This window comes from Topomyia yanbarensis, chromosome 2 (assembly GCF_030247195.1).
Source record: "Topomyia yanbarensis strain Yona2022 chromosome 2, ASM3024719v1, whole genome shotgun sequence".
In the NCBI taxonomy this organism is placed as follows: domain Eukaryota; kingdom Metazoa; phylum Arthropoda; class Insecta; order Diptera; family Culicidae; genus Topomyia; species Topomyia yanbarensis.
The window spans coordinates 27,142,521-27,160,448 of record NC_080671.1 but is presented as its reverse complement, the minus strand read 5'-3'; the positions used below and the strand labels follow the sequence as shown (position 1 = coordinate 27,160,448).

The 17,928-nt window shown below is 37.5% G+C and overlaps 1 protein-coding gene across 1 annotated transcript in view; it reads right to left on the bottom strand.

Moving 5' to 3' along the window:
- Window positions 1-17,928, bottom strand: part of LOC131679002 (rhomboid-related protein 2) — a 29,290-nt gene that overhangs the window by 580 nt on the left and 10,782 nt on the right. Inside the window, exons 2-4 of the mRNA XM_058959511.1 lie at window positions 864-935; window positions 708-779; window positions 462-638 (exon numbers count right to left, since the gene is read on the bottom strand). Of these exons, the coding sequence (XP_058815494.1) occupies window positions 462-638; window positions 708-779; window positions 864-935 (321 nt within the window). The remainder of the gene's footprint in view (window positions 1-461; window positions 639-707; window positions 780-863; window positions 936-17,928) is intronic.

Below are 17,928 nucleotides of genomic sequence, written 5' to 3'. Positions count from 1 at the left end.
CATTAGTGCGATTTTTAGAGAATTTTTTTTCAATGCAACAAAAGAAGCTGATAATTCTTCTGGAATATTATTATGCCTTTTGATAAATAAATTACAAAAATTCATGATATTGCGCAAAAACGAAAAAAAAATCAGCAAAAATTACATCTAAGACTAACACAAAACATAATCAGTCCATATCAATCCAATTGTTACGGCATCATAGGATAAATTTGTTCAAGAGTTTCGAACACATGAAAGCATGCAATCGACCGATACGAGTTATGGTCGGAAGCTGGTTTTCCCAGTTTATGGATAGCAAACTATATCATGTTAATGCGATAATTTTAGACGATTTTCAGGATGTTGTTTTAAAACAACATTGCGCATCTTGAGTGACTCTGCTCATGAAACAAAATAAACATAACATATCATTATCAATTTCATGCCCGATATGAAATTCAAGGAATGTTGATGCTTACCATAACAATGTGCGGAATATGACTCATCAGCAAACAGTACACTCCGGCGGAAGCACCGACCATCAGCGTCGGTTCAAACACGGATGCTCCCAGTCCACCGGCCAATACGCCCCCGAAATACACCAACAGCACGGTCACATGACCCTGTTCCGTCTCCAGGGGAAAAGCTACTATTATCTGCAAAGGAGAACACCAACATTATCTGCAATTATTAGTGTGGTTTAAACTTTTGTTAATAATACTTACTTGTATGATGACATTTAACATCAAATGGACAGCGCCGGCGTGTAGGAAAGTGTACGTCACGAAGCGCCATAGCTAGATGGAACAATGAAACCGAACATTAGGGTTATTACTGAATAACAAAATTGGGTCAATGGTTGTGTTAAAATTCTAACCTACCTCAAACTGGCGAACTGGAGAGAAAATTAACAGCCGATACAAATTTTCTTGGTTTAAAATATATGTACATATCTGTAAAAGAAAATGAGAAAAGATTCTGGATTAGCCCTGGAAATTTTATTTGTTATCATAGAAATTTTTCTTAAAAATAGGAATATCAATTTTGACATGGAAACGGATTTTTATTATTAATCATTTTCCATTTCAAAATGTCACTCGTTAGTTCTGTTTCCTATATCTAAGAAGACGGCATGAGCTTTGGTGCGATTTTTGTTATTCTGTCGAACATTACAAAAGAATTGAATCAAATTTAATGAATTTAGTATATTAGACACGCACAATTTCGATGAATTATTTACAAACCTGTAAAAACTACAAACAAGTTCTTTTTCAGTTCAAAAGAATGCACGAATATAAATCACAACCCTGAGAAAAAAGCAGCTTTCTTCCGTGACTTTCACAATCTTCAGTCAGAGAATCGCACGAAAATACATAAATCATGTACGGATATTTGATGGCAACCAAGAAAAGGGAACCGAAACGAGTGTATGCAAATTTACGAGGCCATAAAATACCTTGCCTCTCCGTACAAACGCTGACAGTGCCAGGCGCGGCCACTGCAACAACAAACCACGGTTCTCCATCGTTAAACTAATTTTGAAAATTTTACACCCATTGCTGCTCCATTGGATTCCATCGTACATCAAATTTCTAGGGTTCGGAAGCCAAACCTTGCGGTGCTGTTTGTGGAAGTGATCATATGGTAATGGAATGGTTTTATTCTTAATGCAATATATCACAACTGGCAAATTTGAAACGATTCACTTGTGGATTTATTATTGCAATCTAAAAATTATGATAAATAAACGGACGATATCTCTGTGCTACATGGAACGATATTCGATAAAATTAATATCATTGCTGTTGAGAATGGATAATATTTGATTTGTTGCTAGTGTCACAAGAAGGTCTTTTAATACTCGGAAAATTATGTTACTCACATCTGCAGAAGATTCTCGACACATCCAAGCTCTGTATTTTTAAGAACTTATAGCAATTTCTGGTGACTCTTTCCGAGAAAGGTTGAAATTTTTTTTTAAGGATTATTCAACATTATTACCTACTATTATTACCACTGAGCACAAATCAACGCATAATGTTTTCAATGTGCCTAAGAAATAAAAATAGTACCGTAGCTTTTTAAGTAAGTTCCGACCGATGAGAAAGGATGCAAGCATCGTTGTGTGTGTTGACGTTCTAAATCCTCCTGGACCGCACCGGTACTAAAAAAAGTTTTATTGAAAATGTTTCAATCATTCCATGCAAATAACTTAATCTTGGGATTTAGTAGGTGTTGGCTCTACCGATTTTCTAATGACCCGTTTCAGAATGACAAAGACCTAACGGTACATTCCGAGGACATTTCCCCGTTGGCAAGCCCCGCTCGTGTACCAATATTATATCTGTACTATAAACAAACTTTCCATTCCTTGCCCCGAATGCGTGTCCAAGAAATTAATGCGTATTTAGTATGACATGAAATCTAATTGGAAAACAAATTAAAATTAGCTACCGAAAACATGACTTATTACGGTTTATATAACCTAGTTTTAATTAACCGGGCAACAAAAAACGTTTCGAATTCGCCTTCAAGCGCTAGTGTTGAGTTTATACTGGAGTATTAATTTTCACGCTCTAATAGTGGTTCAATAATTCTGACCAACTGGCTCCATGAATCGTAAATGGGTTCACCAAGACGCTGTTGGTTAGGAAAAATATTTCGCAGCCTAGTAAACAGGTATCCATCCGCAATCGCCAGTCGATCGCACGAGCTCTGCTGGATATCCATTAACAACTATTTATCATTTTTATTGTTTACATCAATATATATAAAAGACCAACAGCTCAGTTTAGCTTATGCATTGAACCGAATAGAATAAACGAATAATATAATAAAAAAGTTTTGTGGAAAACTGAGCACAAAAACTCTTCAAAAATGAGCTCTTTATCCCTGGTGATTGCCATGTTTAACAAAACACAGATGCTAGATATTGACCTGATTAAAGTTAGTTAAATTATACGCAAATTGAATGTCTGTAATTGGTTAGTGTACTGTATGCTTAGTATAAACACCAGGCTTCTCACTCAAGCGTGCTATGCAAAAATAAATTTTAATTTGGTGATAACAATAACAGCCTAGAAAACCAGGGTTGGGAAAAAAAAATAAAAAAAATCATGTGTATACAGGGAATGCGTTCCGCACTAAAAACACCGTTAATCCGAAAAACCGTGATATTATTATTTACTGAGATGTCCATATACCCACGAATTATATAGGTACACTCATACACAGTAGGCGTAGGACTAACAGTCGTGATTTTATCTTTACTTTCCATCGGATGTCACTACCAACTAGGCTTTTCAAAATGAGATTTTTGTAATTGTATTTATTTTAGTTTTTTTAAAATTACCATAAATATGTTTTGAGCAAAAAAGAATTATTTCCCTACAACGCATTCTCGGATAGTTTTGCTGCACAAATGGCGATTCTCGTACAATAGAGAAAATCGATAATCGTAGTAGTCGTACGCTTCGAACGCGACTTTTTTGCGTTTTGTCAATTTTCCTAAAAAGGTAGAAGCTAGGATTGACAATACCACTTTTTTCTAAATAAATAGGTTTGAATCAAACGAATTCTGACTCCCGAGTCAATGAGATTTGGCGAAGAAAATATTGTGCTCAGGAATATTCTGAAAGTTTTAGCTCTTCGTGGACGGTACTCGGGGAAAACCGCTTGATTTCTCATTTTGTTAAAGATAAGCTAGCTGAAATTTCGCAGGACGTGGAACGTCTGAAGAACACATGGTATTGTAATATGGAGGAGGTGATGAAAAGTGGCAGTAAACATATGCAAGGACGATTCGGACGATTGGACGAGAATGTCGGTGAGCTCGTTCTGATTATAATTTTAATTTGGAATTTGGAAAACGACCGGATAGAATTTGATATGGATTTTCAGCTTTTGCGGTCTAGCAATAAGAACGGCAGTTGTATACCTACTGCCCGACGTTTCGGCCACTGATTCATATTAACAGTATATGTTAATATACCGGTTCTTCCACGCCAAGGTATAACTTTTAAATCTTTGGTTCAAATACCATATTTGAAAAATGCAAACTTTCATGCAGGAAATTTTTTTAATTGGCCTAAGACGAAGCTGTTGAATTGCATAAAAAGTTTTCTTGTGGCAAGCGATCTGTAGATGTGTCCAAATAAGCCAATTTTTTATTATTAATTCATGAAACGTCTACCGACAAATCTACATTGACGAATACCTCCAAAAAAGACTTCTTGAGGTCTCATGAAGGTCTGACACTAGCTTTGTACTACTTTTGCTTTCCAAAACAGTGGTAAACATTTCATCTCTCCAGAAATTCACTCTGTCAGAAAATATAGGGCCTTCGGAAGCTAAAGCTTCGTAAAATCGCACTCCTGGTCCTTTCTTCAAAGTCATCCAGTGCAGTACTCTGCGTCACTCTTTCGAGTTTGAACCGCTCATAGTAGTCGGTCTTTGCCAGTATTGCTCTTCTCCCATCCATTCTCCTTCTGGGCCGCCGATGGATCAAGAGCCCCTGCCGTTGTGTTCATTATATTTATTACGCATAATAAACGTGTCGTTTGCAATTTGGCATTTAACCCAATTATGGAAACGTGTCTGATAGGGAGAGCGGAGATACCTACTTGCCATTAAAATTTAGCAGTGAATTTTCTCAAATTCATTTGGGATATCTTTATTACTTTTTGTGCGCTTAATTTGTACTGCAAACTTTAGAAATGATCATTGAAGTGTTAATAAGAAGCAATACTCTCGATGGCCGGCTGTTATGACCTATTAGTTTGACATCAACACTTCTAAAACTGATGGAAAAACTGCTGGACCACTATATTCGATCGGAGCACTTATCGAAAGCTCCGCTAAACAAGTACCAGTTTGCATATCCAAAGGGCAAATCTACGGAAATAGCCCTACATACCTTAGTGATACTTATTGAGAAAACCCTCGATTTCAAGGAAATAGCAATTTTCGCTTTTCTTGACATCGAGGGCGCTTTTGATAATACGTCCTACATATCAATTCACAAGGCCCTGGCAAAAAGAGGAGTGGAAAAACCGATAGAGGACTGGATTCTTGCAATGCTCAAGAGTCGAGAGATCACAGCAACGTTGGGAGACACGAAAGCAACTACAACAGCCAGTAGAGGTAGTCCCCAGGGAGGTGTGCTATCACCCCTGGTCTGGTCACTAGTGGTGGACGATCTTTTCAATGATCTGACTGAAATGGGTTTCGAGATTGTTGTTTATGCAGATGACATTGTCCTAATTGTGAGGGGAAAACATGAATCTGTACTAAGCGATCGGATTCAACTAGCTTTAAACTTCATCATGACAGTGTGCGTCAAAGAGGGACTCAACGTGAACCCTGCAAAAATGGTCATTGTGCCGTTTTCTAATAGGAAAAAACTGAAGTTAGTTCCCCCAACTCTCAGTGGAACTACAATCAACTACGCAGAAGAAGCGAAACACCTAGGTGTTATCCTAGACAAAAAAACTGAATTGGAACTCGCACCTGACAACATACACCGTAATATAGCAACAACAGCACTGTGGGCGTGTAGTAAACTCTTCGGGAAAACTTGGGGTCTCAAACCGAGGTTGGCTTACTGGTTCTACATGACCATCGCCAGACCACGATTAACTTATTCCTCCATTGTGTTGTGGCCCAAAGTTAAGCTAATAACCGCCCAAGCTAAACTGACTAAAGCCTGCCTCTCTATCACAGGCGCTATGAAATCAACACCCACTACAGCTATGGAAGCCATGCTTCATCTACCTTCATTGCACAAACATGTTATGAGGGAGGCGAGACTTGGCTTTCTGAGAGTGCTAAAGGGTAAACCACTATTTGATGGGGATTTAAATGGTCACCTGAGTATCATAAAGGAACTCAAACTGAACCCTGTCTTGACAACAGTTCAAGATAAAATGGAGGCTAAATCGAACTTGGATATCTCATATGAGGTCCACATAGTGGATCGTCAGATGTGGGATGTAGGGGGTCCTATACTGCCTCAAGGTACAATATCATTCTATACGGATGGTTCTAAAATGGGTGAGCTGACTGGCTCGGGAGTCTATGGGCCAAGAATTAAAGAAGCGATATCAATGGGAAAGTAGCCTACATTTTTCCAGGCAGAGGTATATGCAATATACACTGGTCGGAGGTCTGTAGGAAACGAAACTACAGACATGCAAAAATTACAATCTTCTCGGACAGCCAAGCAGCACTGTTGGCATTAAGGTCGTCGAAATGTGAGTCCAAACTGGTTTGGGAGTGCATCACATCATTACAACAACTGGCAACTCGGAATAAAGTAATGATATTCTGGGTACCTGGCCACCAAGGAATCGATGGTAACGAAGTGGCCGACGAATTAGCCAGGTGTGGTTCATCAAACATGTTTGTTGGACCAGAACCATTTCTAGGTATATCTACCTGTGCCATTAAACTAGAACTTTCGGCTTGGACAAGAGACCAACTACTAAACGACTGGCGTAACGTAGAAGGCGCTCGACAAGCTAAGAAATTGATACATCCAAATACAACGAGAGCCAAAAAACTAATGGATCTAAAACGTAAAGGCTCACGTATAATCACAGGTTTATTTACGGGACATTGTCTGGCTAAGTATCATCTGAAAAAAATTGGCAAAAGTCAAGATGACATTTGTCGATTTTGTAACTACTACGGGGCCGAGAGCTCGGAACATATTCTCTGCCAGTGTGCAGTACTATTTCTTCGAAAGGATCGATACTTCGGAAGGCATCTTGTGACGCCTCGCGAGATATGGCATACCTGTCCCAAACGGATCCACAGCTACATTAATAATTATAATGTACTACCCGGTTGGGACGACACATGTGGACAAACAAACAACTCGCTTCCAACTACATTGGATTTGGGCAATTTTTAACATGTAGAGCAAACAGGGGCAGCCACAAAAGATAACCTGAATAGTGGTCGCAGTGGCAAAGGTTCCCCTAACAAAAAATTGGCCGGCTGTTCGCAGTTCAAATTGATTCGAGCAATATCGGTGGTTAGTCGCGAGCGGCTTTCATGCATATTGCAAGGATCATATTTTCTATAGATGAATAGATACCTCTATTATATTCCACGCGGCTTTATCCTTTTATAAAACACCCCTCGGAAGAGTAATTGTTAAAATGCCTATTCGAACGGCATTCATATTTCTACTGGAGGTCGCACGCCTGAAAACTTTGATCTAAAATGAAAAGACAAAGCGCGTGAGTTCTTAGCTAAATCGCAATATCTACCAAGATATATCCTGATTCATTTTCCTACCTACTAACACCAATCCTATCCTGCGACGCTTGTGGATGATGCAGAGAATTCCTCGGTCATATCGGTCATAAGTATTGAACTAACATTCCTTCCCATCCCAAAATTGACCTGCATGGGCGTGGCCATTAGAGTGGGCCGTGGTTATATTAAGAAAAAAAAAGTAAATTTCGCTCCGAGTAACTTTTTGGGTCTCATTTAGCTGCCAAAACAACTCTGCAAATTTTTAGTTCGATCGGTGAAATCATATTTTTGCGCCCACGGCCTAAAGTTTACATGGGATTTCGTATGGGGAAAACGTCTTTTGCAAATTAATTCTTCCAAGAGTCGTCCGTTACCTCCTAAAAATAAATAGATGTCTGATTTTTATAGGAAATTTGTGAAGGAAACAGAGTCTAGAAGACCACGAAACGATCTGATGCTTTTGGAAATAGTTATTAAGCAAAAACTGATTGATGCCCTGAAGATTAATGAAAATTGTACTTTTCATAGCATCACTGCTGCTGACGGTCGAATTATATACAAAATCTTTAATTTTCTCTTATTATGTACAAAAGAAGACTCAATTTATCCCTCAAAACTCTTGCGAGGTGACCATACAGTATAAATAAATGATTTAGACACATTAAGGCTCAAGTTACCTCAAGGCTTGGTAGTATGCGTGAGAAAAATTGTGTTCAGCTTTGCCACCAGATTATCCATTTAAACCTTTTCAAAACTCTAAAAGAAGAATATCAGTCGATTTATTAGATCATCACGATTCAATTCATGCAAAATACCTGCTGGAAAAACCATCGGCTTAGCTGGATGGTGCTTTTGAAAAAGTGGCTGTGATTTTTTATCACACTACCACACCGAGCTGGGGTACGCAACACAACTGCGCAATGAAAAAACCACAGCCACTTTTTCAAAAGCACCATTTAGCTAAACCGATGGTTTTTCCAGCAGGTATTTTGCATGAATTGAATCGTGATGATCTAATAAATCGACTGATATTCTTCTTTTAGAGTTTTAAAAAGGTTTAAATGGATAATCCGGTGGCAAAGCTGAACACAAATTTTTCTACGCACACTACCAAGCGTTCAATTCTAACACATGCTTAAAAAAGGTAACTTGAACCTTAAGAGGAGATCAAAACAAAATCGCATATGATTGGACAACAAACAACAGTGGTGCTAGAAAAAATGAATATTTTATCAATCGTCAGAGCTTCAATTGGTTTCAGTTTAATAACTTTTTTCTCTAGCTTCAGATCGTTTCGTGGTTTTCGAGACTTTGTTTCTTTGTTAAATTTCCTACAAAAGCCACATAACGGTTTATTTTTTGGAAGCAACGGGCGACTCCTGGAGGAATTATTTTGTGAAAGTTAATTTTCCCATATAAAATCCCATGTAAACTTAAAACAGTGGGCGCAAAAATATAGGTTCAGGGATCAAGCTAAGAATTTGCACAGATGTTCTAGGACCCAAATGGTACCCAAAAAGTTGCTCGGAGCTGGAATCTATTTTTTGTCCCACCCTAGTGGCCATCTACGTTATAGATTATACTATAATCTTAGTCTCTTTAGGTTGCACGTTGAGTGTGATGTACTACTCCCAAGTATCACACAATTGGTTCAATATGCAATTTCAATGATCAATCACGGGAAACTCACGGGCGGTCAACTAAGCTAAACTAAGCTACACCTAGCCCCATTCGAGTGGGTAAAACATTTTCAATGCTAAAACTCATCAACAACGAGAAAAATCAACGCACAGCCTTCGATATTTTACGCCAATCTGCAATCTCTTACTGAGCCAATGACTACGATTACGCCTAGTAACTCAAAACCAATAACCAATATCACTAATGAAAAGATTCACGCCTCAGGCGATTACACGATTGAAACACGTAAGAACATGAAACAGACAGATACATCCGACCGTAAGCACCAAAACAATAGCAGTGATGATGATTTAGACGAGTCCGGCAACAGCATGAAGGGCAAAACGCACAACCACCACGCTGCGGTAGATGACGTAGTAAATGTTATCCCGCGGCGAAAAAAGATCTCCACGCGCCCCAATAGGTAGCACGTATAAGAATATATTAATAAATCGGATTATTTTATATCTTACATGTTGTGAATATATGACAAGCGCATTGCGCCGTGTCAAATTAATATTTTTACAAAATTACAATTCAAATGTCTAGTTTGAGTTGAATCTAGCGCAACCGAGATTCATATTCAAAGCCCCTTTAATCATCAGCTTTTATCTTGATGGAATATCCATGAAAAAGTGACCGCCTTCATTTACTTGCTCCATGAACTCTATTTGATCTTCATATTGCTGATATAGTAAGGGGGAGTGAGGAGGGGCTCCTGACTTTTTTTACTACGTAATTGGCTGACGAGGGTACCCGGGTACCCACAAAACTGAAATGCCAATAACTAAGGCCGATTTCGACACTTTTGGATGTTTTGGGTTTATCCAATTTTAGATTTGGTAAAATTAATTCGGTTTCCGGGAATTCCGATTTCCGGAAGCATATTCCAGTGCTGGGATACTGTTTGTAAATTTCAATGGAATACTGGCAATATGGGTATCAAAATTCTTGGAATTCTTCAGCAGGTTGTATCTCGTAGTTTTGGAACCATTTGGTGATTTAACCCTGGAACGAACATTCTGGAGCAGCTTCCCGTGGGGCCGTGAGTGGCCATTCCGACGTCAAATTGCCATATGGTCCCATATCAATAATTAACAAACTTCTGAGATAATTTGTAAAGTTTTGATACTCATATTGCTAGGATATTGTTAAAATTTACAAATCATAGCAGTACTTGAACATTACTCCGAAAAAGCCGGATTACCAGAACCATTCATCCGTTTATCGAGTTCCTTCATCCAAAATATCTAAAAGTGTTTAAATCGATTAAAGAAAACCACAGCTATGAGCATTTATATTTGCTGGTACAAGGGTACCCTTGTCGGCCTGTTAAGGGTGTTTTTGTTGGACACACAACTGTTAATACTTGTTTACTGATAGCTTTCCTTTTATGCAATATCAGTTATAAAAGCCAAGGGAGTTACATATACTAAAGAAACGCTGTTTACGCACCCATGGCAGACCCCTACATGCTAATTCTATAGCCGGGCGTCACATCATGGTAGATCATACGCAGCTGTTAAAGAAAATTCATCTACTGCAACAGACACCAGTACACAGTACACCAATAATTGAACAGAACAGAAAGTATCTAACATTCACTGACAAAGGATTGCACCTAGTACCTACAAACCAACAACTTGCACTGCTAACGAAGAAGCCAACACCGAAGAAGACGGATTTACATAGTGACTCATAAAAATAAGATACAAATTGTAGTGAATGACGCAACTAATGATTCACCACCAAGAAAAAAATTATGAACACGCAGTAACAAACTGCCTTTTTGTGCGAAAAATGTCAAGAAAGTTTGAATTTACATAAAGGCATAAAGCAATGATTTCATTACATCAAACCTATAATATTTTGGTAGTACATTTTTCAGTGAAATAAACAAATATAAGTTTATAAAAATATATTGATGATTGGCGGAGTTATGGCCTTTTTCCCGAAACCCTTTTTTATTTAGGAGGTTTGCGGTGATCGCGATTAAAGACCAATAGACCAACTAAAATCCCAAAACTCAAAAAATTTCATTTGTATACGAGTATTCCTCGTACCTTATCGATTAGTTGAATAAATAATAATTTTTTCCTGCATTCGGAAACGGTTTCCTTAAAAAATCGCTGTTTTAAGCTCTAAAGATTGTACTAATAAATTCTCATCTGTAAATCAAAAATTTAAGCTTAAAAAAAGAATTGTTAAGGTACGAGAAAAAATTATTGCGATCAATGAAAAAAATTAAAATTTCAGGTTACCACTGACGACGACGAAGCGCGCTTGGAAGCGCTATAATTGTCGATCTATTTCTTGGATCTCTATAAAAATTTGGGAAAATATTCTCAAGCAGTTGTATTTTCAGATAAAGCAATAAAAATAATTCTGATTTTTTGAAAAATAAAAAGGTATGTATCAGGATCCGACGGACAAGAAATATAGGCGGTTGTTTTGATTTACAAACTGTGGAAACAAGAAAGTCTCACACTCAGGCAAGCTAACGCAATGTGCGATATCAAACAATAAACTATTTAACCTGTTCAAAAACTGGACTCAAAGTGGTAAACCAAAATATAGGTTATATAATGTGGTCAATTTTAAATTAGATTGTGATGGTTGATTGCCTTTTTATCTCTTTGCGATCTTTTAATCATCTTCAGATCAAATTCAAAAAAACATCGACAGGTTTTAATAAATGACAAGTATAGCTTGTCACTCACACACTTTCGGAGCCTGTACCATATGCTCACTACATAGAGTGATGGAACCATTTTAAACCTATTCCTGTTTCAGCCAAACAATTTGCAGCAATTTATTAGAGCAGTGTTAGGGTACAAATCGAAGCACTCGATTTGAGTTTTCATTGCCTCTCACAATTTTGACGCCATTTTTGATAATTTACTGGTTCTTAAAAATGAAGCAAAGATATTGCAGTGTTAATTTAAATCCATTTAAGCGATTATAGTGATTCATTATTTATTAACGAAATATTGCGGAACTCTTTCTAACCGGCCCAAAGTATATTCATTACCCTATATAAGTAGTTGCGAAAAATTAGCTCTAATATTATCAGATTACCCTATTTTTTGGTAATTTCTATACTGAATTGAGTGTGTTTTAAATTAATGCAGCGGATCTGAATCACGGGTTGTATTTATTCAACAACAGCCAACTGAAAAGATATACACAAGTTTTACAATTTATTACTAGTGGCTTACGTATAATTCACCCTCCAGGGAATGAATTTACCGCCAGTTGAAAAGTAGGAGGATTGTTTCCGTTTATGATCTTAATTCCTCGTTCTGTATATAATTGCCATTATATTCTATATTGGTCGTTACCGACCCTAAAGAATTGAGCAAACAACGGAGCTAATCAAGATTTTAAAATCTCCATCACCAGCCGCCTCGAGTAGGTACATATTTGATAGAAAAGCGACCATTCATTTGTAACTTGTCTATCATCGACACTACCGTTGCGGTGACGTTCGCCTCGCGATGCCCTCTATTGACAGTTTGGCATGTGGTGGAACGGAACCGCAAACTGGCGACAGGCTCGTATTTATCCAACCAACTCACTGCACCTCTATTCTATTCTGTTTACAAATAATTGCACATTTGCAGCATTGCGTAGCTTTTGATGCAAATAAGAGCTAAGAACCACCACCTGTGTGGCAAACTGCGCCCGCCATATGGTATCGATTTACCCGCCAAACTCAATTTGCTTTTCTACTTTTGCCGGCTCTTTCCACATTGCGTACTTTGACAATCAGAGGTGTTGCGACACTTCTAGTGTAAGTACTGTACAGTCGATGCTTTGTACCTCTGGGAGAGGTGTAGTGGCAAATTTGTGGCCTTGCATGAGTCTGATTAATATAATATATAATCTCTATAATCATAACTGGTACGTGGAGCATGTAAAACGACTAGTGCTTTTGTTACTTGAAGAAGCATTTTCTAATTCGTAGAATGCTTCAATTTCGTTTGGTAGTAATTGTAGTCTAGAGCATCGATTTGCTGAAATTCATGAACCAAAAGCTTAAAGAAATTCGATATGTAGCAGCGATTTTCATTCTGATGTCACATGTAGAATCAGTTGCCACTAGTTGAAAAACAATACACAGGAAAGTGGTGGAAAATGGAAAACAAACTGTGTCAATCGCCCACTAACCATGAAGGAAAATAAGGCAAACGATAATAAGATGCGTGTGTCACTGACTGTACGGAACATGTAGCACACGGGACATATTTGGTCGGGTGACCGAGATTCCTGTGTAAACCAGAAAAATACACTATTAGTCTACGGGTAGCATAACAACAGGTGTCAGGTTCATAAATTCTCTTTCCTTCGAGCCATCGTACCCTGGTAGTAAATCCCAAACCCACAACAGCCAGACGATGATCACCAGTATTAGCGACAAACCCGCGAAGCTAGTAGAGGAAATTGGAAACATCGCTGTCATTCATGCTTGACCTACTGAAGGTCCTCGTTCAGTCATACTGTTGCAACGGTGTTAGATGAAATTGGTTCTGTTTTTGGACTTTACGTAAGTAGTATTTAGAATAGACATGCATTGTGACGAATTGGTGAAACAAAGCAAATGAAAATAAAACTGCTGCGATTTCAGTCGTAGGTCTTCTCTTGTGGGTAGTAAGGGAATTGGTATAAATACACCGTTGATTCATGTTAGCGTCCTGGATTTGAGGTATTGATTGGTTCAGTAATCGGGGATACTGCTATCTATTCAGAGTAATCCAATACGATTTGTTTATAGACGGAGTAGGACTCCTAAATATATATATTTTTCATTTTAGGTATCTTTCCTCATATTGTGTATATTTCCTCAATTGTAGCTTCCATTGAGATTGCCTTGTCTGAGCTGAAATTAGTATACTGGAGAGTTGGATTAATTCAAAAACCACGCACAGCAGAAGATCGTGTTAGCAGACTTCGACCACAGTATTAACAGTATTAGAGGGACGGGAAAATCCGTCAAATTTGGTTGACTCTTGCAAGCATAGTTGGAACCTGTGTACATTTTTCGCGACATGTCAAGCCACCCGTACATTCACGCTCTGCTGAAAATGTCTCATGTCTCAAACAGGTTAGCTTCCAAGCCTCGATGGTTGGTCTCGTGACATGTCATGGAATTTAAATGCGTAATCGGTCTTGAGACTGGTCATGAGGATAATTTACCTGTCGCGCGTAAGGCGATACCAGTCACAAAGTATACGAACCTGTACAAAGATGAACATTTTGTTATGGTTTGCTAGTTTTACCTGTATCTTATTCTTGATCGTTTAAGTACCGTGCAGTGGCAGATAAACGGAATGGTAGACACTATATAAATTCAATTATTTTGAACTTTTTCAACTTTTTGATAATAAATGTAGCGAGTTACGAGGAGTTAAAAATTAATAGTTTTAGACATTTTAAACGCACACTGGGAAGTAAATGCGTCAAAATTTGAAAAATTTTATCTCTTCACAGATAAATATTGTTCGTTATTGCAAGCTACGAGGATTTGAAAATCAATAGTTTTAGACATTTTAAACGCACACATGAAAGTAAATGCGTCATAATGGAAAAAAATCTACTTTCACACAAAAATTTTATTTGTTGTTGCTAGTTACGTGAAGTTGAAAAACGATAGTTTTGGACTTTTTAGACACACATTAGTAAGTAAATGCGTCAAAATGGATTTTTTTTCATCTTTTCGCTAATTTTGTTTTTGTTTTTCGAGTTACAGTAAGATTCCGTTTTTGGCATGCTCCCATTTTGGCACACTCCGATTTTGGCAACAAATGGGTTCCGTTTTTGTCAACATTCTTGTTGTACATAATAAATCATTTAAAAATGTGCAATAGATATTTTTTGTATCAATTGACATTACATTTGACTTTATTTCCAAACATGGGAGTCATATTAATCATAGAAATGATTGTTTATGTGTATTATAATTGATTATAATACAAGTGGTAGCAGTGACGGAATCAATTTTTATAGTCGAATGCAGATGAATGCGCTACACCGCATAATACAACGTCACTACAAAACTTGGCACTAAATTTGCAATACATATCGAAAGCCCGTATTTAGGAATACAAAACTGATAGCTCCCAAATAGTTTACGATGTCTTTTTGAAAATGCATTTTCAGATATAGTGCACTTTATATTCGTAAATGTTGAATTTGCAAACCTCCCTAGGTGCCAAAATTTTCTGGTAAAAAGAAATAATAAATTAACACCAAACATGAATTCAGCGACATAAAATTACCCCAATGTGAAATTTTTATCAAATTCGGATCCCTTTTGAGGTTTGACCGACTTTTTTTTATGGAAGGTGATCACTGTGCGAAGACTGAATTTGATAAACATATGAATAAAATTGAATTTTCTTATTTTTTCCTTTCATTTAATTCCATTTCACACATGGTTAAAAATCCTAGAAACATTTTTGAAGTCGTAAATTGAAAATCCAAACTTTAAAAGCAAGGTTCAATTTTTGGCACGGTTCCGGTTTTGGCAACAGCAAAAAAATAAAATTGTTGCCAAAACGGAATCCTACTGTACTAGGATATGAAAATCACTAGTTTTGAACAATTTAAACGCACATGGGGAAGTAAATGCGTCAAAATCGCAAAATTCACTTTTTACAGATGAATGTTGCTTGTTTTTCCGAGTTATTAGGACTTGAAAATCAAAAGTTTTGAACATTTCAAATGCACAACGGGAAGTAATTTCGACAAAATGGAAATTTAAAAATGCGTTTAAAATTAGAGGTGTGCCCAGCGCCGCCGCGCCGGGCCGCGCCGGCGGTTGCAGGCAAAAATAGTAAACAACTCGTAATAACAAACAATGTTTATCTGCGAAAAGTTGAAAATTTTTCGATTTCGATGCATTTACTTCCCAATGTGCGTTCAAAATGTCTAAAACTATTGATTTTCAACACCTCGTAACTCGCAATAACAAACAATGTTTATCTGTGAAAAGTTGAATTTTTTTCGATTTTGACGCATTTACTTCCTAATGTGCGTTTAAAATGTCTAAAACTATTGATTTTCAACTCTTAGTAACTCGCAATAACAAACAATGTTTATCTGTGAAAAGTTGAAAATTTTTCGATTTTGACGCATTTATTTCCTAATGTGCGTTTAAAATGTCTAAAACTATGTCACATAACAAGCAAACCTGTTTTTCTATTGTCGCGACCGTTCGCAAACGAACATACATGTCACAGATCAGTAAATGTACAGCCGCTTGACAAACCAGTTTTGTTTTGAAACATGTACAAATTTTATGACATGTCACGGGGAAAATGTATCGTGTCATAGTACACGCGCTTGTGTCACATGTCGCAAGAATCCGCAACTTGTACATGTCACGAGCAAACATGCGACCAGTCACCAGATGACTGGTCATAACCATGACATTTTCCAGCTATGCTTGCAAGACGCGGAATATTTAACCAATCATCGACTGCACTGCAAATGTTCATTATTTGATATGGGGAACTAGTGACACGAGATAATGTGGTGAATATCTCTTTGAATTTCATATATTCACTTGCGAATTCTGAATCAAGGGAACAGCCCCACGTACATATATGTGGTTTTGAACAGGGAATAGGTTCTGGACTGAACGATTTGCTTTGTTCTACGGTTAGTAAGTGGTATGTGTCTGAGTAGCCGCGTTTATCGGAACATATTTGTTTTGGCCTTAAGATCGCGAGAATAACCCATGCAGCTGTTGGGGTCCCGAAGGGCACGTATATACAGTCTCTAAGGAGGTGTTTTGAAGACTTCTGGATCAATGTCAAAGACTCCAACGATCTTCAAAAGGTACCAGGAAACTTATAGACTGCGCGACTACTGCCAAGGTTACCATATTCACAGATTTTCCTGTAATGTCACAGATTTTTTTTCACAATTTTTGATCACAGATTCATTTTCACAGATGACATATTTTTGGCATTTTGTTGAAAATTTCACAGATTTTCACAGATTTTAGAAATATTGTTATTTATCACAGATTTTTTGCAAATTTATCACTGATTTTCACAGATTTTTTTCCTGTTTTAGTCATCACAGATGGTAAAAAGATTTTTTTGATCGAAACACAGATTTCAATGTGGCATCCCTGTACTGCGTATGAAGAGAGCTGTCCACTAACCAAACGGACTATAAAATGAGAAGTTCTCTGGTGGAAAAATAACCTTGCGAGAATGGGCAAGAAGTATAATAAAATTAAATCGGCCAAAGATGCAGAGACAAAGGATCAAATAAGATCCCAGCACAAGGTCGCTTTGACCGCTTTGACATCTAAGAGAAAATATTCTCAGCACACATGTTGCGACCGTTGTCATCGAGATGTACCGCGGAGGTCAAAAGCAATAGTCAAACCTCAGAGAGTGAGGCGTGCAATGAAATCTTTCAAACCATTCGAATCATCGGGTTTGGATTGAATATTTCGTACTCATTCAAAATGGGTTAGAAATTCTTCAACCACATCTGTACGGATTTTAGATGGAGTTATACATTAGGGTAATTAATAATTGAAATCTTTAAAGTGATAAAACATTACTGTCTAAAGATAATTCAGCATACTATGTATGACCCAATCTTTCTAAAATTACACATATTGTAATGACAAATAGAATCATAACAAATCATTTCTTGGATTGGAAAATCTGCATCCACTTTATAGTATCCGCAGTTAGCAGTATACTGACAGAACAAGCACGCGGTAATCTGGCCTAATAGCTACGTACCGTTGTTTGAGGGTCAAGAGTGCTCTGACCGAGAATAAGGAATGACCGAGCAGGGCGGGTTGAGCGCTTATTCTCAATTACAGCAAGGAATGCTTCGTACTTCATGATTTGTTTAAGGTTGTATTCCTAAATGGACCGTTATTTATTATTTCTTAAATCATCTTCCTTCACTCCGAAGAGACTATTTTAGGTCAGTAGATGCAGAACTCCGTTGACGGAGTTGTTGACTTTT